Source organism: Monodon monoceros, unplaced genomic scaffold (genome assembly GCF_005190385.1).
Source record: "Monodon monoceros isolate NGI ecotype Baffin Bay Population unplaced genomic scaffold, NGI_Narwhal_1 Super_Scaffold_7, whole genome shotgun sequence".
Lineage (NCBI taxonomy): Eukaryota > Metazoa > Chordata > Mammalia > Artiodactyla > Monodontidae > Monodon > Monodon monoceros.
In genome coordinates this window covers 93,907,993-93,935,703 of record NW_021703784.1, presented here as the reverse complement: position 1 = coordinate 93,935,703, position 27,711 = coordinate 93,907,993, and the positions used below count along the sequence as shown (strand labels likewise).

Below are 27,711 nucleotides of genomic sequence, written 5' to 3'. Positions count from 1 at the left end.
ACAGTAATTCAGTAACAACTGCTTTTCACTGGCAGAGCTGAAGAGGAACTTCCTATTTCAAGTTAGGCTGAGGCAATGACACTTCAGTGTAATGTGTCTGTACCTAATGGCGTGGTCTCCTCTCCTATGTGATCACAGAACAACAGTTAACTTTTCTGGAGGGATGTCACAGGTTATTAACCCTCTTCACAAAAAATTCACACACACACACAATTTCGCATGCGATTTCAGTGGTTCCACAGATCCCAGGTAAGACCTCACTCTAAGGGCTCACACATTCTCAGAGTTGCAGGGGCAGAAAAATCACCTGGTTGATGGGTTTGTTGACAAAAGCCCCCACTTTCCGGACAAAGATGGTCTCCAAGACATCATGGGGGGAGGCCCGTCCCTCACTGCTGTTTGACACAGTTTCAGTATCCTCACTGGAGGAGAAAGGTAATGTTGATTCTCATTCTCAAACCATAGCAGAGCCTACTTGGTTCCCCATAAATCTACCAACTTGTGAGGCTGCAGCCTAGGGCAGGAGTTGCCCCCCACCAGCTCACACATGTGGGAAATGGCAATATGAGGTCTGGCGGCTGCCACTGTCACCCTCCCTTTTGAATTGAGAGCAGAGGACTGCATTTCCTGGAAAAGCTAAAAATTATGCATATGTTAATTGAAACTTGGTGTTACAACTGTGTAGAGCTTACATAAAATTTAATCTGTTATACCAATGCTAAGCATCAATCACCGTGCATCTAGCAATCATACATATAGGCAAGCGGCTCTCATAAGCAGCTAATTTTAATATTAATCTAATTACAAAGCCAGCCTCAAGATTTTAGATTTTTCCTGTCCTGTTTTGTTTTGCTATCTAAAGCTCCACACCATGTTTCCTCCCTTCTCTCTGCCCCCAGGCATCCCTCTGTTCAGCAAATGTTCCAGTGACACATTCAATTTGGCTGCTCCCACTCCCTCCCTCTAGACCGAGGCTGAGTCCTGGAAGATGGGGGACTCCAGGCAGGAGAAACAGGGGCCCATACTGTCGCTGCCAGACTAGTAGTCATAGCCCCTCAAGCAGCAGGGGATGGGAAAGCCTCAAAGCAGGGGCTCAAGATGGGGAACACTATGCAGTCCACGTGGCCTCTAGACTCCAGCCAGCAGGGAGGACCAGCATTTAAGAACCCCCTACACAGGGTCCTCTGTCTTAAGTTACTCCCAGTCATACCCCAGGAATCAAGGCTCAGAAAACGAGAGTGTAAAATGACCAAGAGGATCCTCCTTTGATTCTCTGACAGGAGGAGGGATAAGAGGATGGAAGTTTGGGGAGCCAGGAATGAAAGTAATTACTTTTCCTGATGGATGGCACAGAAAGATCTTCCCAAACAATCTCCCCCTCCTCCATCTCCACTGTGGGAATGGAAAAAAAAACCCAGGAATTTCTATTATCTGAAAGTTCGTTTAAGATGTGGTGGGGCAATCAACGTCATTATCTCTGAGACCTTCCAGTTAAGGGAGGGAAGGGCAGGTCAAGACAGGCCCAGCTTCCCACAGAACTCCGAGTGTAATGGAAAGAGCAAGCCCAGGCTTTGCAATCCAAGGAGCTAGGCTTGTGTCTGGCCATTTTGTGAGCTAAGTGCTCTCTTAGGCAAATTGCTTAACCCTTCTGAGATCCTCTCGTCTTTTAAAAGGAGGTAACCGTGGTGATTTTTGCAGGGTGGGATTATGAGGACTTTTATTTCCACCTAATCAATGTCTTCAAATTTTGAATTTTACAGACTGTTATCACTTCTGCAATCAGAAAAGATTTTTCTTTTTTAATTTTAGTGAGGGAAAATAGTTGTTTCTAAAGGATCTCCATGAGGCATTAACATAGTAGAAAAAGAAGATCAATCCTAACTACCACCACAGACACACTGTGACTCCCGATGTCAGGGTTATGGTTAACGACGCCCTGTTCTGGTCTCAGAAAACACTGAGGATGCCAAGGGAGTCAATCCTGGGGTAAGAGAGAAACATCTGAAAAACACCTTCACTGGATGAGGGTGAGAAGCACCAAGCCCGATGCTTGCTGTTAGCAGCAGTGCCCAGGGAGAGCTTCCTCACGTATCAGCTGCAAAGTACGATTCTTATTGAGAATTTTAAGGATTCCACATTTTCCCCTCAAAGGCCAAGCCTGAGCCAATGCTGAAAGCTACTCTTTACTGATACCAAATAAGCACATGTATCGGGGAGGACAGGTCCCTGGCTGGTCCAAAGAGCAGCAGAGCCAAGATGTGAACTCACCTGCTGGAAGGTGTGGCAGCACAGTGGGCCCCATCAGAAGGGGTGTAGGTTGTCAGTCTCTCCTGGTCACCAGCCTGGGCACCGTGGGCAGGCTGGTTGGGAGCAAGGGGTACCCCACCTTCCTTCCCGGGAACCATTAGCTTTGGGGAAAAATGGAAAAATACAGCGAATCATGGCCGTGTCAGGTAGAAAGGGAAACTCACGGCCTAGCATGATGGTATCTGCTTTCCAGCTTTTCCATCACCAATGCTGCCACCAAGTGGGCAGGAAAACTTGGAAATCTTTATCCTCTCTGGGGCTCAGTTAATGGAAGACATGCATGGAAATGACTACAGAGGGAAAGACAGGGAGAAAACACTTGGGAAACTCTTCTTTCCTTTTTTGAAGTCTAAAAGGTCCCCGCTCAGAATCATCTTAGTCCTCCAAAGCTACAGAAGAGCTTTGAACACTGGTGTCTCAAGAGGCCCTTCAAATGTGTCAGGGCAGGGGAGGCAGCATAGGAACCCCTAGTGTCCTCCCCATCTTTAAAGATACCTGGTAAGGGTGTGTGGTGTTTAAGCCGGCAGCAAACACGGCTGGACAACCCAGGTCAGCTGATCCAACGCCCAGGGCAGCAGGCTGACAGGAAAGGCGAGAGCTTGAGAGCTAAGCAAGAGAAAAACAAAGAAGGGCAGAGGAAAGGAGGAGGAAAAAATAGGCAGTCCTAGAGTATGACTAATGATCGAGATCGGCAGAGAGGTAAGGAATGGATCCCAGCCCACATCCTCATGGTGCGGGGGGCCTGATGTAAGGGTTAAAGACAGACCAGGCCGTTACTCTGTAAATAAGAAAGCAGACTTGTTTGCAGTGGGATTGAGATTCCCAGCTCTGCGCCTTCCAAAAGCCTCCAATGAGTTCCCTGTGCCCCCTTTTCCCAGGGGCTCAGCTAACTGTTTCAGTTTCCACCCCAGTAGATCTGTAGAGCACAAGCCTGGGCAGAACTCAGAGCCAAAGTCATCGGTTTTTCCCAGGTCGTTCTATTTTCTCCTTTGACCTTGAGGTCCCTTTGAAACAGAAGCAGTCTTCTCTAATCACACCCTCCATCACCACTGGGTTTGGGAGGGTTCCTATTTATATTGAAAAAGAAAGAAAACCATTCTTGGATGGTTTATTTGGAAAAAAAGATATAAGCAACTCCATGTATTTTTCACATCAATGGTAGGAGGAGGGGCAAATGACAAATCCTATTTTGGGCTGCTGTGCTATGGCTGTATACTGTTAAAAATCAATTACCATGCCTCAAAATAACCCATAGAAAACTTGGGGATATTTAAATAGCTATACCTTGTCCTTTATTTACAGTTTTTAAATAAAAAGATACCGTCTGATTATATATACCCCCTTCTTCCCAGTATGGACTCACTTGATGGGAAAAGGCCAGTCCTGCCATGGGGACCCTCAGAGTGTCCGTCACCACAGGAGTAGGGGTCTGAAAATGTGCCTTTGTAACAGTAAACACACACTGTGCACAGATACACACAGAGACAGGAGAAACAAGAGAAGAAAAAAGAAAAGGGACTTGAGAAAGAAGTGAAAAAACTCTGGAAAGGGCAGTTGCAATAGAGGCTGAAATGTACAATGAAGTCAGGAGGGAAGCAGGGAGAGAGCTGCATGACTGCCTTTGGAAAAGAACCGCTTGGAAGGATGTGAAGAAGAGATGTTTATCCCTGGTGCTCTCCCTGATGAGCAGGTGGAAAACAAAGCTGAGTTGAGCTGCTATGACTTGGCGAAATCTGAACCAAGCATTAGTCTGTCTTTAGTCAAAAGAGGGTGGAAGTTAGAGAACAGCTTCCAATAGGAAGGTCCTGAGAACAGACACAAGTTGTGCTAAGCAGGAATGAGGACACTGAGGTTAAGATGTTAGACTGAAAGCCTTTTTCTGGGGACTCAGGATCTGCGGGCTCAGGTTTAAACAGTTGACGTTTGTTGGCTGGAACTTTAAAATGCTCAGATACCCAGCTGCAAACTTTCCTACATAATCTCAGGGAAGATGAGTTGGGGTGTGCAGGTGTAGGCATCAGGGTGTGTGTGTGCACGCTCTTACAGTCCCTGACGGTGTAGGAGAACTTCATGGAGTAAAAGCTAGGGCATTTTCAAAACTCATGATTTCAAAGCTAATTATGGGTATGATGATAGTTTTGGGTCTTGCTGTTCCATCTTTAAGTCTCACCAATTAGCTAATTAACGCCTAGAAATGGAGGTAGGACCTTAAGTCACAGTAGCAGGTTCAGGGTCACAACTATTTCTTGACTCAACTCTGTGCCCAAATGACACAATGATCCTTATTTTGTTGGGCGGGGGGGAATCCAGCTCATTAACATGTATTTACTGGATTCTAGCAAAAGCTCAAATAGAAGTTGTTGAACAATTATGCAATTCCCTAGGTTAAACCAAGGAAGAAACTATTTCAATATTTACAGGAACAAGGAGACCAGATGGCATATGATTTTTCTCTCTCTCTTCTACCATCAAGGTTCTAAATGAGTATTTCTGCACCAAACTGTACCAGTCTTGATTACAGGTACTCAGGGAGAAGTGACAAGGCTCACCCATGGGGTGCTCAGTATTGATGAGATCTTGACGTGATCTACTTTTAAACTGTAAGAAGACACAACTGATACCATGAAAAATACAGACTCTCCTTACGTAGGTTAACAAACTTTTTTGCAAACATCAGGTACAGAAACTACTTAACTTCCCTTTACTTTTGGGGTCAGGTCGAATTTCCACTGTATCAGAGAAAAAGACAAACTGATTTGTTAAGGCCCAGACTCACCATGCCTCATATCTCCCAAGTTTATATACTGTTTATGAATTTATCACGTGTAAAACAAAACTGTTTAATGAACATTAAATGACATATTCACATTCTGATGATCTTAAAAAACAATCTACTCACTAATGTGCACTAGTAAGAAAGTGGGCTCTCCCCCCCTTTTTTGGTCAGGATTGTTCCATGTCAGCAAGCATACCAGAAGCTACCCCCTCCCAGAGCAATGGCGACATCCATGCCTACATATACTAGTAGGTGGAAGGAAAAAACCATTTCCACACCCCCAAACCAAACTGTCTAGGTAACTTTACAACAAGAATCTCTTTAACTCTAAACTGGGACAACAGAAATAATAGTGATCCATGGATTTTGTAAAGTGCATCACATACCAGTTAGCTTTTGTGCTTAACTTCTGCTTTTAAAACAAATTAGAACTATAATTTTAATCCAATACCTAACAACCCAGGATATAATACATTAAAATTTTTTCTTAATTAAGAAAACATAGAAAATAAAAATGTATGGATAGCTACTTAATTTGTTGGGTCCCCCAAGTCAGATGCTGAAAAGGGATAATCTGGGCTAATTTCAAGGAAAGTAGAACTGACTGATGTCTAGAACCATCTAATATGAAAGCAAAGAGGAGGGAAATAATAGAGATGATGGGCAGGCAATGGGTAGAAGATGAAGACTTGGGGTGGAAGGGAAGAAATGTGCCCCTGAAATTCTGAAATTCAGTCAGCTGGCAAAAATGATTCCTTATCTGAAGCAGTCTCAGTACCACATACATCACACAACACTTCTTTGTGAGAAGTTCTCACATTGTTTGGACACTGTGTTTACTGAAACTGGATTTGACACTGAAGATGGACTCGAGTGGAAAAGTTAATGGTTATAAGTGTTCAGAGAGGGAATGCAGATAGGCACATATCTGTGTAACTATTAAGAAAAACTGCACAGCTGGTGTCTTACTGGCATTTTATGCTAAATTATCATTGGCTCTTTTTGTGCTCCTTCCATTATGAGGAACCATATTTACCACTTAAAAGAAGAAGTAGCTACCAAATTAACAAGTGTAGGTTAGAGTACCTCTCTGGTACCAGAACACATTTCTGATTTTCTGTGACTGATTTTCAGGGAATTTTCAGATGTCCCAGGAAGGTAAAGGTTACATGTAATCTTGCAGGTTAAGAATGATTACAGACTAGAAACACTGCAATATTACCAGCTGGATAAGAAGGCTCTCCTTCACCCCTCAAAATAACCTCCTTGAAATAATCACCATCACCACCAAGAGACTGTATCTAAATTTTGACACCATTTCATAAGGCCCATATATGTACCAAATAACTACTGCCACCCCAGATCCTGTTTCCCCCTACCTGGGATGGAGGGGAGGTGGAAAAAGAGGTGGTGCACACTTCTTGAGAATCTTCCACAGAAGGATATGTTACTCCAGTGTCCTCACCAGCGGTTCTACGGTGAGTGGAAAAGAAATCATGAACTGACTGATGGCAGTCAATTTCAGAAAGGATACAAAGAGAGGTTAGATACGGATGCAAGTTGTGACATGAACTGTTTCAGGCAGAGTTCCTAATGGCAAGAGAGGTATGTTGAATCCTTGATAATTTCAAACATTTCCAGAAAGCAGCATCTAGAGGTTGACAATGGCTTTTTTTTTTTAATCCAAACATTTTACCTGACATATCATTTGAGAGGATTTTCTTAAGCCTGGCCAGTGTTGTGACCAAGAATTATCAGCAATAGAGAATGCAGTGAAACAAAAGTCTAGACTCTAAAGACAAAACCTATCCAACTTCATGAGTCCTTTATAGAAAGGCAGTATCTCTCCTGATACAAATCTATTCCAATCTCTAGAAAATTCTGTTATCTGGGATCTAGGTCTGGAGATATTTGATTCTGATGTATAAAACTGCATTGTGCCAGCCAATGGTGACCTGAAAACCATTTAATTTGCAAAGGACATTCTACAAATTACTGCCACTCTCACAGTCTCGAAGTAAAATCAAATCAAAAGTCAAATCACTACTGTCCAGATCCAAACTATGCAAGAATTTTCTGAGACCTGGTCCACCCTGAGTCTTGGTATACCTTATAGGCAGCAGCAAGAATGAAAGCTGGCCACTCCGCTTCTCTCCACATGGCGTCTCCATCAGTGCCCCCTGCCTATCAGTGAGTGTTGATAAAGGTGCTCTATGGACCTGTGCAAGATGGATGCTTCTGCCTAGCTGCAGTTTGGGGAAGTGTTTTTCACATTCCTCACCTGTAATTGCAGGGATGCATGGGCGAGGAGCTGGGATAGGGACGGTCCACAAAGTGATCAATAATAATCCCCATGATAGGTGGGGTCCTCTCAAAGTGCCTGTAATGCAGTAAGCAGATTGCCGTATTTGTTAGAATGCCTTGTCAAGTCCCCCTGAAGTCCTCAGAGAGCCCCTCGCCTCTTATCTATTGGCAGGAACCACAGAGCCTTAACTACTACATCCCTAAATATAAACCACAAATTTTACATTGGCTCTGGGACACTCAGATTCTCCAATCTGGAAGAAGGGTTCTCTCAATTCAGCAATGGAGAAGCTGAATTGTAGGCTCAGCCACAAGGTTTGGAGGAAAACAACTTTAATATCTTTAGAAGAGTTCTATTGGATTCCAAAGCTCTTTCCTCACCTGGTGGACATGAATGCCAAGTTAATTCTGTAAGCACAAGAAAGAGTGATGGTGCCCACAGGGGTACCCACTGTCCCAACACGAACTGTCTGGAAACCTAGGAAAAGAGATAAATAATTAGGTTTTTCCAGAGAATACTTACAGTACCCACAGTCTGTCTTTCCCTGAACCACTTAGCCTGTTGTACAATCTCTGGCATTACCCACTTAGCACCCTGAGTGCAGCAGCCTCAATTTCATACATACGTGTATGTGTGGATATATATATATATTTTTTTCAATTTATTCCATATTGACCTAATATTGCCAGGGGAAACAGCATTCTATTTCCAGATAAAACTACCTTCAAAGAGGTAAAATGATGATTAGTCCTAAAGCTTGAACAAGTCCTAACCAGCCCTGTCCAGATGTGCTACTAAGACAGCAAAGGGGCACAGGGAGTTTCTCACACAAACACCTCAATTTATGAAGTAAATGCACTCCCACCCAAGCTGCCACCCCAGAACTAAATATAGAAAAGAGTCAGAGCGTTACAACAAAGTTTTCCTGGTGTTCTTGGTTTCATTTCCAATTTTTCAAAATTGTTCATGCTCATCAGAGACATTTAACATGCTCATTGTAGAAAATTAGGAAAACAGACAGTCGTATAAAGCAGGGGTCCCCAACCCCTAGGAGACCGGGCCACAGAGCAGGAGGTGAGTGGCGGGCAAGCGACTGAAGCTTCATCTGCCACTCCCCATCACTAGTATCACACCCACTTCCGTGGAAAAATTGTCTTCCACAAAACCGGTCCCTGGCGCCAAAAGGTTGGGGACCGCTGGTATAAAGAGTAAGAAAGAATACTGAGTTACTGGAACTTTTGGGAAAATTATTCACTCATTCCCTGGTGGCTCTTTGGACCACCTACCTGTCTTTTCCTTACTTGTATCACTCATACTAAAATCACAAGCTATGTATTATTACAGGCAGCATCCAAGCATATCTCTGAAGTCAGGAGAGCTCTTAACAATACTACAAATGTTTTTCAACCTTGATACATACCTTCTCCTAAGCCATTCAGCTGAACTTCCCCAAAATATATTCTGTAGGGAAGCAAGAAAAAAAAATGTTACCTGATTCTTTATTCTAAGGGCCTACATACCAAACACCGAGAAACAAAATAAACAAAACCAACCCTTCTTTTCTTATCTGCATGAACATCTCTCCTAATGGTGCAATATTGCTACCACTTGATTAAGCTGTAGACATGGGCATGTAGATGGAGAGGACTGGTTAAGAAATTAGGAGAATAGGGACTCCCCTAGTGGCACAGTGGTTAAGAATCCGCCTGCCAATGCAGGGGACACGGCTCTGAGCCCTGGTTGGGAAGATCCCACATGCCGCGGAGCAACTAAGCCCGCGCACTGCAACGAAGAATAGCCCCCTGCTCACCACAACTAGAGAAAGCTGGCGCACAGCAACGAAGACCCAACGCAGCCAAAAATAAATTAATTAGTTAATTAAAAGAAAAAAAAAAGGATCAGTTAGTAAATATTTTATGCTTGTGGGCCACATAGTCTGTAGCAACTACTCAGCTTTGCTGTTATACTGCAAAAGTAACCACTGATAATAGGTAAACGAATGGAGTGGCTATGTTGTAAGACAATCTTATTTATAAAAACAAGGGACTTCCCTGGTGGTCCAGTGGAAGAGAATCTGCCTTCCAATGCAGGGGATGCGGGTTCAATACCTGGTTGGGGAACTAAGATCCCACATGCCGCGGGGCAACTAAGCCTGTGCGCCACAACTTCTAAGCTTACGTGCCTCAACTAGACAGCCTGTGTGCCCCAAACTACAGAGCCCACGCGCTCTGGAGTCTGTGCGCCACAACTAGAGAGAGAAAACCTGCATGCCACAACTAGAGAGAAGCCCACATGCCTTAACGAAGAGCCCGCGCGTCACAATGAAAGATCCCGCATGCCTCAACGAAGATCCCATGTGCCACAACTAAGACCCGATACAGCCAAAAAAGAAAAATAAATACATAAATTAAAAAATATATATTAAAAAATAAAAACAAGCAAATGGTCTGCTGACCATAGTTTGCTGACTCCTGCCATAAAGTAATACACGAATGATGTTAATAAACTGTCGCCAAAGGAGATTTTGCTAGGTACCCTGTGACAAAAGCTGACCATCAGCTCACTACTCATCTGAATACTGGTACAGTGCTTTAAATAATCTGATTATGTTCCACTTTTTCTTGGTTATATTCTTTATGCCACTCAGGTGCTAAGCAAAAGTTTTCTTCACAGATAGTACACAATAAAACTTTAATGCAGTCTTGATGAACAACAAATTCAGAATGATTTTTTATAACAATGTAGTTTTACAGTGAAATTGTCAGATCTACAGGATCAGGGGAAAAATGATAGTACAGCAAAACAAACAAACAAACAAACAAAAAACCAAGACAAGACTATTGTTTAACGGTCTAAGGCTATACTGTTAACCTGTTACCAATAGTACAAAAAGGAAAAAAAGAGCTAAATCTACCTCTGACATAACGTACTTCTCTGTGGTTTAAGCTACAGCTATTTGTATCCAAAAAGCAATCCTAAATGATAAGCAATCAGTGAGCAATAAATACTGTATCACTCCAGAGATACAGTGAAGACTTGAAACACAGGTATGAAAAGGACCAGGAGTCCTAGTTAACTAAGCTGATGACGAGTAGTTTAACATGGCTACTTACAGAAGAACCAAAGTGAAGGAAACTTAGCATAGGTAAATGGGAAATAAGAGTTAGAAAGGAATCTATTATATCTAAATAAAAGTCTAATAATTTTCAAATGGAATACTCATCCTGAAACCTGGGAAGACAACAAAAATGTATTAAAGACTTGGAAAAACAAATATAGGTAGGGTTGCTGGATTATTTCAACAGAACTAGTTAAGTCTCTAATCCTTGGTCCTTCCATCCTGCTATACTAATTCTTCTACAGATCAGCTCTAGAGACTTCCCTGGTGGCACAGTGGTTAAGAATCCACCTGCCAATGCAGGGGACACGGGTTCAAGCCCTGGTCCAGGAAGATGCCACATGCCACAGAGCAACTAAGCCCATATGCCACAACTACTGAGCCTGCACTCTAGAGCCCGTGAGCCACAACTACTGAGCCTGTGTGCCACAACTACTGAAGCCCACGCGCCTAGAGTCCGTGCTCCGCAACAAGAGAAGCCACCACAATGAGAAGCCCATGCACCGCAACAAAGGGTAGCCCCTGCTCGCTGCAACTAGAGAAAGCCCATGCACAGCAACAAAGACCCAAGGCAGGCGAAAATAAATAAATAAATAAATCACTTAATTAAAATAAATAAAATAAAGATCAGCTCTATAAATAAATGTAAGCCAAAGGCTAAAACCCATGGCTCATCACTAATATGAAACAGAGTCTTGGATGATTTAGGAACCCTTGACTTTCCATGCTCTGCTCTCACACTTTGCTACACATCCTCCTCACCACCGCTCTGGTCCATTTGACAATCTGAGTACAGCTCATTTCCGCCCCCCATTTCTGTTCCTTGCCATCTGCGGTACACCCCACCTGGAATGATCATGCTCCCTCACTTCCAACAGATGAAATTTTCACTGCCTCAAGGTCTAGCTGGAATGCTACTTCCCCCATGAAGCCTGTCTTGATTCTCCCACCCAGAACAAACTCTTTCTTCCTGTGTTTTCACAGCACTTTTTTTCCTGGCACTGCTATGCAAATCCTGCTTTTTACTGTGACTATGCATGTACCAAACCATTTCCCCCATTAGATTAGAAACACCAGTACGGCTGGGCCTCTGTATAGTTCTTCCTTGGGCCTACCACAATGCTTGCCTCAAAAAAGCACTCAAATATATGTTGATGTGGAATATTACAAGGAAAATACTCAAAGAACTGTTAACCAGTTCTTTATATCCACAGACAACTAATTAAAAACACACTGAATTAGCAGTTTGTTACACAAAAAGTTTTAATCTAACTCTGGAATATAGAACATTGTGGAGTCTTCCCAGGATAGCCTGTTTTTCAAAGTCTTAACTTCCTTTTCCAGAAATGAGATATATATCAGTAGGACTTCAAAATCCATTCTACAGGAGTCATGACTGTGTACAAACAAAAGAATAACGAACTTGGTTGCTTTGCAAAAAGCTGAGGTTCAGAAGGGAGAATAGATAGACAATCATAGTAAAGCTACAGCATCAACTATCCAAACGTCTGTCTAAAAACTAATCATGGAATACCTGAATGCTGGTCAGACAATGTGCAAAATGATAAGGCCGATGAGTGAATCATGAAGGTGACTGCTTACCTATACAATATGACATATTCATGCCCTTGTTTCCTGGACAGTCTGTAAGCTGGTGTCACCCTAGTTATAGCAAGGAGAGACTTCAGTAGCAACGACAGTCTGTTGTACACAGCATAGGAAACTTTGATTTCTTTATCACACCTGAGGAGCAAAGACACTATCAGCATTCTCCTACTCCACTAATGAAAAACAAAGAACAGAAATGCAATGAATAGAGATGTTAGTTATGTTCCATCTAGCTACTGAGATTAATTTGTTAGCATTAGAATATATATATAAAATTGAATCACTTTGCTGTACACTAGAAACTAATACAACATTGAATATCAACTATACTTCAATTTAAAAAATCTAAAAAAAAATCTGTTAGCATTATTCATAAATTCTGATAGAATATAATCTGATTTACAGTCTAAATAACCTTTCACAGAGTATTACAGTCAACAGAGATAGTCACAAATTAAGTGCTGGAACTGTATAAGATTAAATTTATTATTAAAACATGTTCTGGGGCTTCCCTGGTGGCACAGTGGTTGAGAGTCCGCCTGCCGATGCAGGGGACACAGGTTCGTGCCCTGGTCCGGGAAGATCCCACATGCCGTGGAGCGGCTGGGCCCGTGAGCCATGGCCGTTGAGCCTGCGTGTCTGGAGCCTGTGCTCCGCAACAGGTGAGGCCACAACAGTGAGAGGCCCACATACCGCAAAAAACAAAACAAAACAAAAATGTGTTCTGAACTAACGTTGTAGTTAGAGTTCTTTGTCAGTTTATAAACAGATTGTTGAAGCTAGCCAAAGTTTCACTTTCTCATGCACTAGACAAAGGCAGGTGGGCACCAAAAGGTATCCAATATATATTTTTTCTAGCTTTGAAGCAGTTATCTTTCTAAGAAATAAAGCAACACCCTTAAAAACAGTAATTCAATATTGCAATTGTATTACTAAAGGTGCAAACAATTTCAATGTACTATCTTACGAGCAGTTTACCTCTATACATCTAACAGGAACTCTGGAGAAGTGTTTGGTACTAAAATTTTGGACTATAACCTGGCAGTTGCTTTCTATTTAAGAAAGAAAAATAATGCCCATACCACTCATACTTATTAATAAGATTTTTCTTCTGATGTGTTGCTATTTCCTCAATTTTCCTATATATTCTTTTTGAAAACTAAAGCTTTGGGCAGGAAGTAAGCTAATCTGCCCTGAAAGAAGAAAATGGAGGGGGAAAATAACATGCATTTCCAATCCGTGACCAACACAGCATGTCTAAAGGAGTAGTGAGGGGAAATCTTATTGGATGTCTGCCACATAGAAAACAGACAAAACAGAGTAGTCATGTTACAAGAGCTCAAGGGATTTAATCAGAGAACTATCTGTACTCTGGGAAAACAACAAATCCTTTTTCAGCTTTCTCTCTGCTCCTCTCCCAGTGGCGTCTGAGTCTCTCTGGACTGACACTCCCTCTGAAGGTCATCTCTGTGCCTGGGCTGGAAGCCAAGCATGAAGCAAACTGTAGCAAAGACCTATTGGCTCTGTTAAGTGGTCAGAACCCTCTCCATGACTGGTACAAAGCCCTGCTTTTCACATGATGTCGTGCACTTTATCCTCAGCTACCACAACGAAGGACCCTAAGACAGACCACTTACTTTTCATTCATTTCCAGACACCAGATTTCTAGCTCCATGGAATCTCCCTGTAGATGGAACAATTCAAAGATATTTCAGGTTTTTTTAAATCTTTTTCCTTATTATAAAGCACTATACAGTCACTATAAAAATATTAGAAAGTATAAATAAGCAAAAAGAAGAGACATCAACTTATAATCCAATCAGTGATTTTTCTTTCTTTTTTTTCCAATCAGTGATTTTTCTAAATAAAAGTGAGATCATACTATATATACTATTTTTATCACTTTTTAAAAAAATTTATTTATTTTTTGGCTGCATTGGGTTTTTGTTGCTGCACACGGTCTAAGCCCCTATCACTTTTTATCAATAAATACAACATGGAATTTTCCTTATAATTAAAAATTCTAGTTGACTTCCCGGTGGCACAGTGGTTAAGAATCCAGCTGCCAACGCAGGGGACACAGATTCAAGCCCTGGTCCGGGAAGCTCCCACGTGCCGCGGAGCAACTAAGCCCGTGAGCCACAACTACTGCGCCTGTGCTCTAGAGTCTGTGAGCCACAACTACTGAAGCCCACGCACCTAGAGCCCAGGCTCCGCAACAAGAGAAGCCACCGCCGTGAGAAGCCCACACGCCGCAACAAAGAATAGCACCCGCTTACCACAACTAGAGCAAGCCCACACACAGCAATGAAGAACCAACACAGCCAAAAATTAAATAAATAAAATTTAAAATTCGACATTATTTTTAATGGCTGTGTAGTATTCCAACATATGACAATTATTTTATCCAATCAGTACCCCCATACTCGGACATACAGCTTGTTTCTAAATTTTCACTACTACAAACAACACTGTGATAAACAGACTTGAGACTAAAATTCTGTATGCATCCTGAATTAGTTTCTTAAGGTAAATTTCCAGAATTAGAATTGTTGGGTCAAAGAATATTCATGCTTCTAAGACTTTTGCTATGTATGTCCAAATTGCTCTTCAGAAAGGCCAACATTTCAAATCATGGAGAGAGCCTTTCCCTCCAATTCTATAGAGGATATTTTTAGGTGATACAGTTAAATATCTTAACAAGCTCCTTACTTAAAAGTCTTTTTAGCTATTTGATGTCTTTAGCCAAACTGTTCAGTCTCTCTATGTGTTACTCTGAACAGACTTAGTCTAGTGGGTGGGAAAGAAAAAGAAAAGACCAAAGCCAGAATCCCTTAACCCTGTAACACTCCTGTGTGTCATTTAGTGAGATGGATAGTCACATACTTTTGAACACAAGTAATCTTTTTACGAGTCAGCTGTAAGAGGGCCATTCTTTTAGGTTTGGGAATAAACTCGGGTTAGTTTGCGGAGTAGAGATTTTTTACTTGTTCTAGATCAAATTTAAATATGTATTCTTAAAATATATCCTTTTCATCACAGTGTCATCTCTAAATGACATGATGAATTTTGAATCCACCCCCCCCAAAAAAAAATCAAGGGATGACTGGACAGTAGGAAGTATCCAAGATAAATTGGTGTGATTTCTCTAGGATAATCATAACAGTTTAGAATAGGATTACACAGATGCCTGAGAGAGGAAAGAGTTCTTCCAGGGATTCCTTTTGGACTCCCTATGGATCGCTAAGAAAAATAATCCACAGTATAAATTGGTAATTCAATAAAGAAAAATACGAAGTTTTGTTTTATTTGGTGCTTAAGGTTGCCATGGAATAAGTACTGACATCATTCGTTCAACAAAATTGAGAGCCTACTGTGTGCCATCCCGGGCACTGTGCCATGCAGAGAGATGATTATTTATTTATATCCTGCCTCATTTCAAAAAGAATTTTTTTTTAAATTTATTTATTTTTGGCTGCGTTGGGTCTTCGTTGCTGTGTGCGGACTTTCTCGAGTTGTGGCGGGCAGGGACTACCCTTCATTGCAGCGCGCAGGCTTCTCATTGCGGTGGCTTCTCTTGTTGCAGAGCACAGGCTCTAGTCACGCAGGCTTCAGTAGTTGCAACATGCGGGCCTGGTAGTTGCAGCGTGTGGGCTCAGTGGTTGCAGCACACGGGCTCTAGGGTGCACGGGCTTCAGTAGTTGTGGCTCACGGGCTCTAGAGTGCAGGCTCAGTAGTTGTGGTGCACAGGCTTAGTTGCTCCGTGGCATGTGGGATCTTCCTGGACCAGGGCTCGAACCCATGTCCCCTGCATTGGCAGGTGGATTCTTAACCGCTGCGCCACCAGGGAAGTCCCTCAAAAAGAACTAAAGAACTACACAGATAAATAAGATGTGGCAAAGCTGCTGACCTCAAGAATAAAAGTGCAGGGACTTTTGGTTAAGAATCTGCCTTCTAATGCAGTGGACGCGGGTTCGATCCCTGGTTAGGGAAGTAAGATCCCACAAGCCGCAGAATAACTAGGCCCGTGTCCCTCAACTAGAGAGAAGCCCGCGCACTGCAACAGAAGATCCCACATGCCACGACGAAGATCCCAAGTGCTGCAACTAAGACCCGACACAGCCAAAAAAAAAAAGGATAGTATGAACAGGAACATGTAATGATCACCCACCATATGTTATGTTAGGTAATTTACAAGTAAGAATGAAATGAGGAAATATTATAGCTCTGCAAGACTGTGAAGTGTCGTGTTACTTTGGTGGTGTTAGGGGAGGTGGGGTTAAGTAATTCAGCCGAAGTTGCTCAGCTAGGATCTGAATTTGGGTCTGTATAGCTCCAAACTCATTTGCCTTTTATTATACCATGCACCCTCACAATCCTGTAGTGGATATCGATTAATAAACATGAAAGCAAGAATATTTGCCTCAATCCTAGCATGGAATAAGGTGAACAAAAACACATTAAAAAAAACCCCACAATACAGCAAGTTATACTCTGGAAACAAATGTAAAGAAAACACACAGGAAATCTAAAGAGGGTTTAGAAAGGGAGATCCTCTAGAGCAGCGGTCCCCAACCTTTTTGACACCAGGGACCGGTTTCATGGAAGACAATTTTTCCATCGGGGGAGGTGGTGTGGATGATGATGGTTCAGGAGGTAATGCGTGTGATGGAGGGATAGTTCAAGGCAGTGTACACGAGCAATGGTTCACACGTTAATGACAGCGATGGGGAGCGGCAGATGAAGCTTCACTTGCTCGCCCACTGCTCACCTCCTGCTGTGCAGCCCAGGGGTTGGGGACCCCTGCTCTAGGGCATATAAGTCTTGAAGGATAAGTAGAAACATATCACATATAGATGATATATATGAAGATGAGGGTGAAGAGTCTATTCCAAGTTGTTGGAAAAATAAGTACAAAAACCACAACCTCCTCAGAGAATAATGAGGTGATCAGAGAGGGAAGGAGCAGGAATAAGGCTGAGTTGGGGGACTTTCCTGATGGTCCAGTGGCTAAGACTCTGCACTCCCAATGCAGTGGGCCCAGGTCCGATCCCTGGTCAGGGAACTAGATCCCACATGCCACAACTAAAAAATGATCCCGCATGCCACAACTAAGACCCAACACAACCAAATAAATAAGTATTTTTTTAAAAAAAAGGCTGAGTTGGAACCAGAGTGTGAAGAGCTTTGAGTGCCTAGTTAAGACACCGTCCTGGTGGAGGGAAGGGAACTCTCCTACACTGTTGGTGGGAATGTAAATTGGTACAGCCACTATGGAGAACAGTATGGATTTTCCTCAAAAAACTAAAAATAGAGCTACCATATGACCCTGCAATCCCACTCCTGGGCATATATCCAGAGAAAAACATGGTCCGAAAAGACACATGCACCCGAATGTTCTCTGCAGTACTGTTTACAGTAGCCAAGCATGGAAGCCACCTAATGTCCAATGACAGAGGAGTGGATAAAGAAGATGTGGTACATATAGACAATGGAATACTACCCAGCAATTAAAAAGAATGAAATAATGCCATTTGCAGCAACATGGATGGACCTAGAGACTGTCATACTGAGTGAAGTCAGAAAGAGAAAGAGAAATATCCTGTGATATCCCTTATATGCAGAATCTAAAAAGAAATATACAAATGAATTTATTTACAAAACAGAAACAGACTCACAGACTTAGAGAATGAACTTATGGTTACCGGGGGTGGAAGGATGGGGGGAAGGGATAGTTAGAGAGTTTGGGATCGACATGTACACACTGCTATATTTAAAATGGACAACCAACAAGGACCTACTGTACAGCACAGGGAACTCTGCTCAATGTTATGTGGCAGCCTGGATGGGAGGGGAGTTTGTGGGAGAATGGATACAGGTATATGTATGGCTGAGTCCCTTTGCTGTGCACCTGAAACTATCACAACACTGTTAATCAGCTATACTTCAATATAAAAAAAAAAAAAAAAAAAAAAGACACCCTTCTGGCCATAACCTTACCTCAGAAGTCTTGAGTGAGATCTCCACACACATAGACCTCCCAACGGCAGGCAGCTGCCCTGCCAGTGCCTTCTTTGCTTCATGCGTAACCTCTGGGATGTCTTTGATTGCTAAATTGAACTAGAAAACAAAAGGAACTTTGTGTTAAACACTCACAAGGAACATTATGGAAGCATAAAGTAGTAAGATTGGATGCTGAGTAAAGCAGGCATTGCTCTTGACTGATTAAGGACATTCACTTACTTCTCCCTTCCCCATAAGATATCTTGCATCAAAGCCCCAAAACTCAGGTTGAAAAAGCTTTTCACCTATCACAGCAGAAAGCCAAAAAACAAATACATCAGACTAACACTGATGAAGAACATACTTTCCAAGTGAATGGATCAAATGGAATTAGGTATTTTAATGTTATGATTTAGTAATATTAGAAATAGCATTATTTATTACTACACTGTGATTCCTTGTGACAAACACCATAGTATATCCCTTAACAAACAACTGGAATTTTACCCAGTCTGAACCCGTTGGGGAAGAAGATGAACGAGTACAAATCTTCTCGCCCAGTCGAGCCTGGACAATCACTTGGACAGTCTAAAAAAAGCAAACAAAAAATCAAAGATAAAAAGTTAAAACAAATTGATCTGGCTCCTAATCAGGGTTAAAACCCTCCCAATGCAGGATTTAAAAGATGCCAATGATCATAACTATACTTCAGGAAAGGGTAGGATTTAAAACCTTCAAGAACAGGTAGGAAAAAAACACGGCACAAAAATAATACTGTAAATATTCCTGAGGGCACAGTGTCAACCAATTAGAGAAATTACAATTTGAGGCTTGTAATCTATAATATTCTCACATGGCAGAAGGAAAGTTGCACATGATGGCTCTGACTCTCATAGAAAAACAAGTCCAACCATAGGTTTAAATATTCACTGCCATACACTTATGTAATCATAGTTGATTTAAACCAAGGATTCCACAATTATTCATATGACTTGGCCCATATGGCAAAAGTCTTCCAACTAATTTTACAACCAGAATCTACCGCATGGATTATTCTTACATAGCAATGGTTGAGAGGAAGGAGTGAGAGTGGTGGAAATGATTTTTAGATTTAGGAAAATATGCTTTCTAAAGCATTCAAAATTCAGTTTTAATTCTTCATTTACCCAGAAGGGAACAATAAGTGAAAGTGAGACATTTCAGAGGTTGTTGATGCTTACGGAAAGATGCCCAAACTGCTGTCCATTCCAGTCCGCAGTCTTTGTTCCCACCCCAAGGGAACATACTGTGCCAATAACCTGGCATAATAAGTTTGACATTTCTGCAAACAGGCTTGCAAAAAAAATTTTTTTTTGAACAAGTAGCTGAGGAAAATTGGAAGCTACTTTTTAGTTACACCCCCAGTACCGCCCCCAAATTTCACAGTTTGGTTTACAACAGACAGAAGTATCCCTTAAAATGGGCAAGCTGCAAGCTGTTATGCTATATTTCCAAAAAGGGAGAAGCACGGAAGTTATTTCTAACAGTTCTAGGCTCAAGAGAATGGATATAGTACCTTGAGGGCAAAAAACTTAATGAACTTGTCCAGGTCCTTTCTGTCCTGGGAATTGAGATCAGTTTCCATTGCCTATAGGAATCTAAAACAGGAAGAAAAAAAAAAAGTGTTGAAAAATGTGACTAATATCTTTTAAAAGGGATTGCTACAACAAAGCATACAGAGATGGTATTGTCTACTAGCTGTATGAATAGTCACGTAGGAGGTAAAAAAAATTTCCCCCCTGACTAAAGACACCAAAGTGAAAAATACATACTATCTTTTGAGCAAAATAAATTCCACACAAAGAGCTAAATCTATAGACCTTAAAAATAGATGAGACAAGCCATTTTACCTGAATCTGAAACTTTGAGCTTTTAAATATAACTTATATATTAAAAAAGTTATATTACTTACCTATTAAAAAAGTTTTATTACCCAGCATATTGAAGACTAAGTGCTAATGAGACAAAAAGTTTATTAAAACATAAAGTGAGTTAACATTCCTTCAAAGGGCCAGTAAATCAATTTAACTTTGGGCGGGAGTGGGGTAGGGGTGGGGGTGGGTTTTGGACCCCTTCTGAGAATCCAATGACATGACAAGCCCTTCCTCCAAAAAAATGCACAAATATAGAAACTTTGGGTATATTCAGGGAGTTCATGAGTTTCACAAAGTACATCATAAACCCCAGGTTAAAATGTTTTGAGAAGGGGCTGGTATGAGGAAGAAAGCATTTACAGAGAGAAGAGCATGAACAAAGGCGTATAAGCCACAGAGAGCAAAATGGGTTTGGAACTATTAAGTATGCCAATTTTCCAGCGGTTGTGTATGGCTGGCTGGGGCCAGATCATGAGAGACTTAAATACAGTGCTAGAGACTGACCTGCATCTAATATGCCAGAAATGGGAGCACCCTCAAGGCTTTTGAGGAGAGGAAGCAACACAATCCAAATGGTGCTTTAGATGATAGCTTTGCTGGCATATTGTAGAATAGTTTTGAGTATGGAAAGCAGGGAAACCAATTAGGTCCTTGGCAATAATTCAGGCTTGTGGTCAAGGCTAAAACTCTAATACAGATACAGACATGATTTGGAAATAGTATGGATGGGAAGTATTTTAAAGGAAGAGCTAACAGGATTTAAGGACTGAGTGCAAAAAGTTTAATGGGCTTTCAGAAAAACAAGAAAGCCAGAGGGACAGCTAGTTTTAAGGAAAGGTATAAACAAAAGGATAGAGTTGAAACAGAAAATAATGAATACAAGTTAAAAAAAAAACATTGTTCTCGGGCTTCCCTGGTGGCGCAGTGGTTGAGAGTCCACCTGCCGGTGCAGGGGACACGGGTTCGTGCCCCGGTCCGGGAAGATCCCACGTGCCGCGGAGCGGCTGGGCCCGTGGGCCATGGCCGCTGAGCCTGCGCGTCCGGAGCCTGTGCTTGGCAACGGGAGAGGCCACAGCAGTGGGAGGCCCGCGTACCGCAAAAAAAAAAAAAAAAACAAACATTGTTCTCTATTGAGGTATAACTTACATGTAGTGAAATGCACAAATCTTAGGTGTACAGATCAATAAACTTTTGTATGTAAACACTCATACAATGACAACCCAGATCGAGTTATAGTACATTTCCAATAATCCAGAAGGTGCCTTTGTGTTCCCTTGGTCAATAAAACCACCAAAAAGTAACCATGATTCTGACCTCTTATCACTATAGATTAGTTTGTTTGTTTGTTTGTTTGCTTTTTTAAGAAAATGTTGGGGGTAGGAGTTTATTAATTAATTTATTTTTGCTGTGTTGGGTCTTCGTTTCTGTGCAAGGGCTTTCTCTAGTTGTGGCAAGCGGGGGCCACTCTTCATTGCGGTGCGCGGGCCTCTCACTGTGGCGGCCTCTCTCTTTGCGGAGCACAGGCTTCAGACGCGCAGGCTCAGTACTTGTGGCTCACGGGCCTAGACCCTCCACGGCATGTGGGATCCTCCCAGACCAGGGCTCGAACCCATGTCTCCTGCATTAGCAGGCAGATTCTCAACCACTGCGCCACCAGGGAAGCCCCTAGTTTTGTTTGTTTTGAATTTCTTACAAATAGAATCAAATAGTATTAACTCTTCTGTTGTGTACCTTCCTTTATTCAACATTATGTCTGTAAGATTCATTTATAATGCTGCATGTAGCAGTTTATTCTTTTTCATTGTTATGTAGCACTCCATTTTATGAATATGCCACAATTTATAAATTAAACTGTTGATAAACATTTGGGTTGTTTCCTGCTTTTAGCTGTTATATTCTTTTTTTTTTTTTTTTTTTGGCTGCATTGGGTCTACGATGCTGCGCACGGGCTTTCTCTAGTTGCGGCGAGCGGGGGCTACTCTTCCTTGTGGTGCGTGTGCTTCTCATTGCATTGGCTTCTCGTTGCGGAGTACGGGCTCTAGGGCATGCGGGCTTCAGTAGTTGTGGTTCATGGGCTCTAGAGCGCAGGCTCAGTAGTTGCTGTGCACGGGCTTAGTTGCCCCACGGCATGTGGGATCTTCCCGGACCAGGGCTCAAACCCGTGTCCCCTGCATTGGCAAGTGGATTCTTAACCACTGCGCCACCAGGGAAGTCGGTTATTATATTCTTACATGAGAGTTTTCGTGAATATAAATACTCACTGCTATCAGATGTAGAGCCAGGAGTGTTGTTGTTGGGTCATAGAGTATGCATATGCAGGCATACCTTGTTTTATTGCACCTTGCTTCACAGATATTGCCCCCTCCTCTTTTTAAAAAACAAATTGAAGCGGCTTCCCTGGTGGCACAGTGGTTAAGAATCCGCCTGCCAATGCAGGGGACACGGATTCCAGCCCTGGTCCAGGATGATCCCACGTGCTGTGGAGCAACTAAGCCTGTGCGCCACAACTACTGAGCCTGCCCTCTAGAGCCTGCGAGCCATAACTACTGAGCCCACCTGCTACAACTACTGAAGTCCACGCGCCTAGAGCCCATGCTCCGCAACAAGAGAAGCCACCGCAATGAGAAGCCCACGCACTGCAAAGAAGAGAATAACCCCCGCTCGCCGCAACTAGAGAAAGCCCACGCACAGCAACAAAGACCCAATGCAGCCAAAAATAAATAAATAAAATAAATAAATTTATTAAATAAAAAAATTGAAGGTTTGGGTCAACCCTGTGTTGAGCAAGTCTATCAGCGCCATTTTTCCCATGGTGTTTGCTCACTTCGTGTCACAGTGTCATATTTTTGTAATTCTCAAAATATTTCAAACCCTCCACCAGCAAAAAGATTACAACTCACTGAAGGCTCAGATGATGGCTAGCATTTTTTAGTAATAAAGTATTTTTAAATTAAGGTATGTACATTGTTTTTTTTTAAGACATAATGCTATTGCACTCTTAATAGTCTATAGTTTAGTTTAAACACACTTCTATATGCACAGGGAAACAAAAAAATTCATGTGATTCACTTTATCACAGTGATCTGGAACCGACCCACAATATATCCAAGGTATGCCTTGGTGTTTAGCTTTGATAGATACTGCCAAACAGTTTTCTAGGATCTGTACCAATTTACATCACCACCAACAGTACCTTAGAGCTCCCAGTGTCCCACATCTATACTACCACTTTGTATTGCTGATTCCTTAGCCATCTTGGTAGGAGTGTGGTGGTATTTCATTTAATCTGCATTGAATGATGATTAAATTAGAGATGAAATGATGACTGCCTTTCCTCCAATGATACCTTTTCATATGTTTATTAGACATTTGGATATCCTCTTTCATAAAGTGCTAGTTCAAGCCTTTTGCCCACTTAAAAAATTAGGTTGTCTTTTTCTTACTGAATTGTGGGAGTTTTAAAAAATATATAGTGGATTCAGTACATTGTTGGATATGTACTGCAAATACCTTCTCCCAGTTTGTGGCTTGCCTTTCTTGTGGAATTTGTTTCTTATCGTGAGAGTCACGACATACTAACGGACAATGGCCAGACTGTATATATAAAGATAGAGCTCTGACCCACAATCTGCAAAAATCCAGCCCAGGAAGCCAACCTACTATCTACACTTACCAGTCAAGGAAGTCAGACTATCTCTAGCAACCAGTCCAGGAAGTCAAATGATAACCCCTGTAAAAACTGGCCCCAAACAGCCAGGACTTGATTAACTGACAGCTTCCCTAATTTTTATCCCTGCTTCCAACTTAGGACCAACCAGAGAAAGCCAAATATGTACCCCAACCAATCATACAGAGTACCCCCACTTGTAGTCAGGCTGCCTACAGCTTCCTTGTGCCAACAGCCCCAAATTAGGACATTCCTGAAGGCTTCCCTGCCTTTTTTCCATTATAAAGCTTCCCCAGTGGTCTACCTACCTTTGCATCTCTGCCAAAGGCAAGTGCTGGAGCGGACTCCTCTGGTACCGAAAGCTCTGAATAAATGGCCTTCACCTGTTCTCATCTGGGTGGTTTTTATGTCCACAATAAATACAGATTTATTGAGGTATAATTGACAATATCAGAAGTATAAGTTTTGACAGGTTTATAACTGTAAAATCATCACCACAAAATAGTGAACATAACAATTACTCCCCAACAGTTTCCTCATGTTCCTTCGTACTCCCTCCCTCCAGCCGCGCCCCCATAATCCCCCATACCTAAACAACCTCTGATATGCTTTCTATCACTAAAGATCCCTACCTGCATTTTCCAGAGTTTTATATAAATTAAATCATACAGTATGTACTCTTTGGCTTCTTTCACTCAACACAATTATTTTGAGATTCACCCATGTTATATTTTTTTTCACCCACGTTATATTCTATGTCAATAGTTCTTTTTTTCTTTAATTTTTTTTTGATGTGGACTATTTTTAAAGTCTTTATTGAATTTGTTACAATATTGCTTCTGTTCCATGTTTTGGTCACAAGGCCATGTGGGATCCTAGCTCCCCACAGGGATCGAACCTGCATCCCCTGCATTGGAAGGTGAAGTCTCAACCACTGCACTGCCAGGGAAGTCCTGATGGTTCATTTCTTTTTATTGCTGAGTATCATCCTCTTATGGAGTTTCCTGATGATCAGAGGTTCTTTATTTTAGTAAGTCCAATTTATCAACATTTTCTTTGATGGTTAGCACTTTCCTGTGTCCTGTTAAAAATTTTTTTGCTGATCTCAAAGTCATGAAAATATTCTCCTACATTTTCTTCTAGAAACATTACTGTTTACCTTTCACAGTTAGATTCGTGGTCCATCGAAAATTAATTTGTATATGTGGTGTACGTTAGGGATCAAGGTTCACTATTTTTTGCCAATCAGTTCAGTTTATTTAATAGGTTGAGTTAGAAACACCTGAAGATCTGTCTGAAAATGCTAAATCTGAAGCTAATGGAAAAGGTTAAGACTGAGATTAAAGTTGGAGATAAATCTCAAAAAAGAAGGAATTATTAAAACTATAGCAACAGATGAAATCACCAAGGGAGATAACAGAAAAAAAACAAAACAACGACCTTGGAAAGCATTTGCATAAAAGAACCACAAAAAGAAATGCAAGAACTAATCAGAGAAATAGGAGATAAAATGATTTCTGAGAAGTTTTCATTGAAACTGAGGGGAAATTAAAGTTTCAAGATTGAAGGGATGGTCAAACAGTGTAAGTTCTTGTGGAGGAGGCAAAACTTTACCTCTACGCATATTAAACTTTGAGCTGGGACTCCTTCAACAAAAAGACAGATTAACAAGAGCAAAACAGTTTACTGACTAATGCAGCACCTACCACAGAGGAGAAACCTCAACAAAAAATAACTCAAAGCAGTGGCTTAGAACTATGGCTCATATGGGGTCTTCAACAAAGAATAATAACTTCATAGAGAAATGACAGGACAAAGGAAAGCAGTTTTAGGCATTCAAGGGTGCAGGCTGTGGGAGGAAACTAAGGGAGCAAGGTTTGTTTGCAGATTTCTCTGGTGTCTTCTCAGGTCTGATAAGAATCTGTCTCCAGTAAAAAAGGGGAATTTATATCCCGCCTTTAGGCAGAAAACGGGAGGGCAGAGAAAGGTTCTCCTGCATTTGCTGCTTCTTAACTGCCTTCAGCTCAAAATAATTATGTCAAAGAGGCATATTTTGGGATGACATATTCTGGATTCCTTCATTCTCAAGAGGAAAAGGCCACTGGACTTGGCATTACGTTGTTAATGACCTTTGAGAGGAGAGTTTCTTAGGGTGGTAGTGAGGAATGGATTCAGCTACTTCTGAGATGTTAGACAGGAAAAGAGCTCAAGCTTTTCTGTTAAAAGGATTTTCCCTGTAGGATAGGAATATCTGAGCAAATTTATAGGTGGGGGGTGGGAAGAAACCAATGAAGGAGAAATAAAACCTTTGAGAAGAAATAATTGATGAGATCCACAGGAGAATCTACTGATCAAATTACAAAGGACTCATCTTTGGGGGCCTATCAAATAATATGCTTGACATGTACACCCACCTTCAGGCCTTCCTAATTTTGGTTGAAAAGAACACTAACAAATATTAAAGTAAAAATAAAAAGACCTTTTAAAGGGTTAAACAGCTCAAGGCCCTGAAGCAACACATCAACAGATCTGAGATAAGAACAGTGCTGGAGGATTGGGCTGCCCCTATCTTACACTGAAGTGGGGAAGTGCTCCCACTACCAGAGCATCTACCAAAGCACAAACATTATAATGGCACAATGACTCTTGTGACTTTTTGTACCACTGGAAGCACTCAAAGGATTATGTAACTAGAGTTAGTTATTGAGCCAAAAAGGGTGGTCTCCACAGAGAAAAAGTTCTCTCAAAGGTATCAGAGCTTATTGTCCCCTTAGGCCTAGGCTATCTATCAAGGATATTAGTTCATCCTTTACAATAGAAATGTAATAGAAAGTTTACTTTTGCTTTGCACTTTGCAAAATTCCTTCTTTGAGTGCTCCAAGGAATATAAAGGGAAATTTGGTACAAACATTAAAAACACTGAATTTTTTCTTTTTTTCTGCCCTTTACTACACTAGCCAATTACTGAATCCTTCAAACTTATGCTTATACAAAATCCTTTATATTAGCAGCATTTTCATTTCCATAGATAACCACCTTAATCCAAGTCTCATTTCTTATCTGGAAGAGACTCTCTTGGTTAGTTACTTTACCTTTGAAGAGGATAGGCTATGCCATCCTAAAATATGCCACTTTGGCATAAAGATTATTTTTAGCTGAAGACATTTGAGATTCAACAGATGTAGAAAAGAAATCTTCTCAGAGCTTCCCTTATCTGACTAAAAGCGGAAACTTCTAAGAAATGAGGACTGCCATAAATTCCCATTTCAGGTTGGCTTCTACCCCAGGAGAGAGACCTAACATAAACCTAATATAAATCCCCTATCTGGGGGAGTTTCATAGTCATGAAGAAGATGGAAAGACCATTTGCACCCACACAAGATAAAGTTTGTTATCACAAACTTTCTTATTTCCCATTTGTTCTCCTAAACACCCATTCTTCTTTCCTAAAGAAACTAATTTTTCTTCCTATAAAACCTTTCTCCCCTCTCTTTCTCCTACTGAGTTAGACATTTAAGTCCCAAATTTTTACCACCTCCTTGAGCTATTCATCACTGAGCACTCCTGTGGTATACACTTTGCAGGCATTAATAAACTCTGTCTTTTCTCTTGCTAATCTATCTTTTGTTGGCTTAATTTGCACGCCCCCATCTGCTGAATCCAAGAGGTTATAGGAAAAGTTTCTTCCCCAACACCTCCTTCTAGATTATACTGTAAACTTCAGGTAAACCACTGAAAGGCTAGTCTAATAAAGCATTATGTCATCATATTGCTCCTATGTGCCAGAACTTTGGGCAGACTCCTCAGTCTGATCTTCAAGAGTCCACATACAAAGTCAGCGGGGAAAATAGGTAAAGTGATTTTGCAAAGGTGATCAGAGGCTTGCTGGTACTTTCAGGAAAGATCTTGGTCACTGAAACTAGCAAATAAATGGTGATCCTGGACAAGGATCTAGTCCTTGGATGTACATGCTCAGGAAACTAATTTTATTAGTTCAGTCAAGGTTTGGGGGAC

The 27,711-nt window shown here is 41.5% G+C and overlaps 1 protein-coding gene across 12 annotated transcripts in view; it reads right to left on the bottom strand.

The window, feature by feature from the left end:
- The window catches only part of ATG13 (autophagy related 13), a 50,560-nt gene that overhangs the window by 5,952 nt on the left and 16,897 nt on the right, over positions 1-27,711 (bottom strand). For 6 of the 12 annotated variants that reach the window (XR_003791532.1, XM_029208969.1, XM_029208964.1 and 3 more), the window contains 12 exons: positions 19,673-19,754; positions 18,625-18,705; positions 18,115-18,234; positions 13,752-13,798; positions 12,109-12,249; positions 8,809-8,849; positions 7,769-7,865; positions 7,365-7,463; positions 6,463-6,556; positions 2,803-2,913; positions 2,269-2,408; positions 308-422 (listed from right to left, as the gene is read on the bottom strand). Coding sequence is in view for 11 of the 12 variants with exons in the window: in XM_029208969.1 (XP_029064802.1) it covers positions 308-422; positions 2,269-2,408; positions 2,803-2,913; positions 6,463-6,556; positions 7,365-7,463; positions 7,769-7,865; positions 8,809-8,849; positions 12,109-12,249; positions 13,752-13,798; positions 18,115-18,234; positions 18,625-18,705; positions 19,673-19,741 (1,155 nt within the window). In the remaining variant the exon portion in view is untranslated. Of the gene's footprint in view, positions 1-307; positions 423-2,268; positions 2,409-2,802; positions 2,914-3,670; positions 3,770-6,462; positions 6,557-7,364; positions 7,464-7,768; positions 7,866-8,808; positions 8,850-12,108; positions 12,250-13,751; positions 13,799-18,114; positions 18,235-18,624; positions 18,706-19,672; positions 20,941-27,711 lie in introns of those variants that run through there. The other 6 variants (XM_029208970.1, XM_029208972.1, XM_029208973.1 and 3 more) reach the window with 4 other exon arrangements.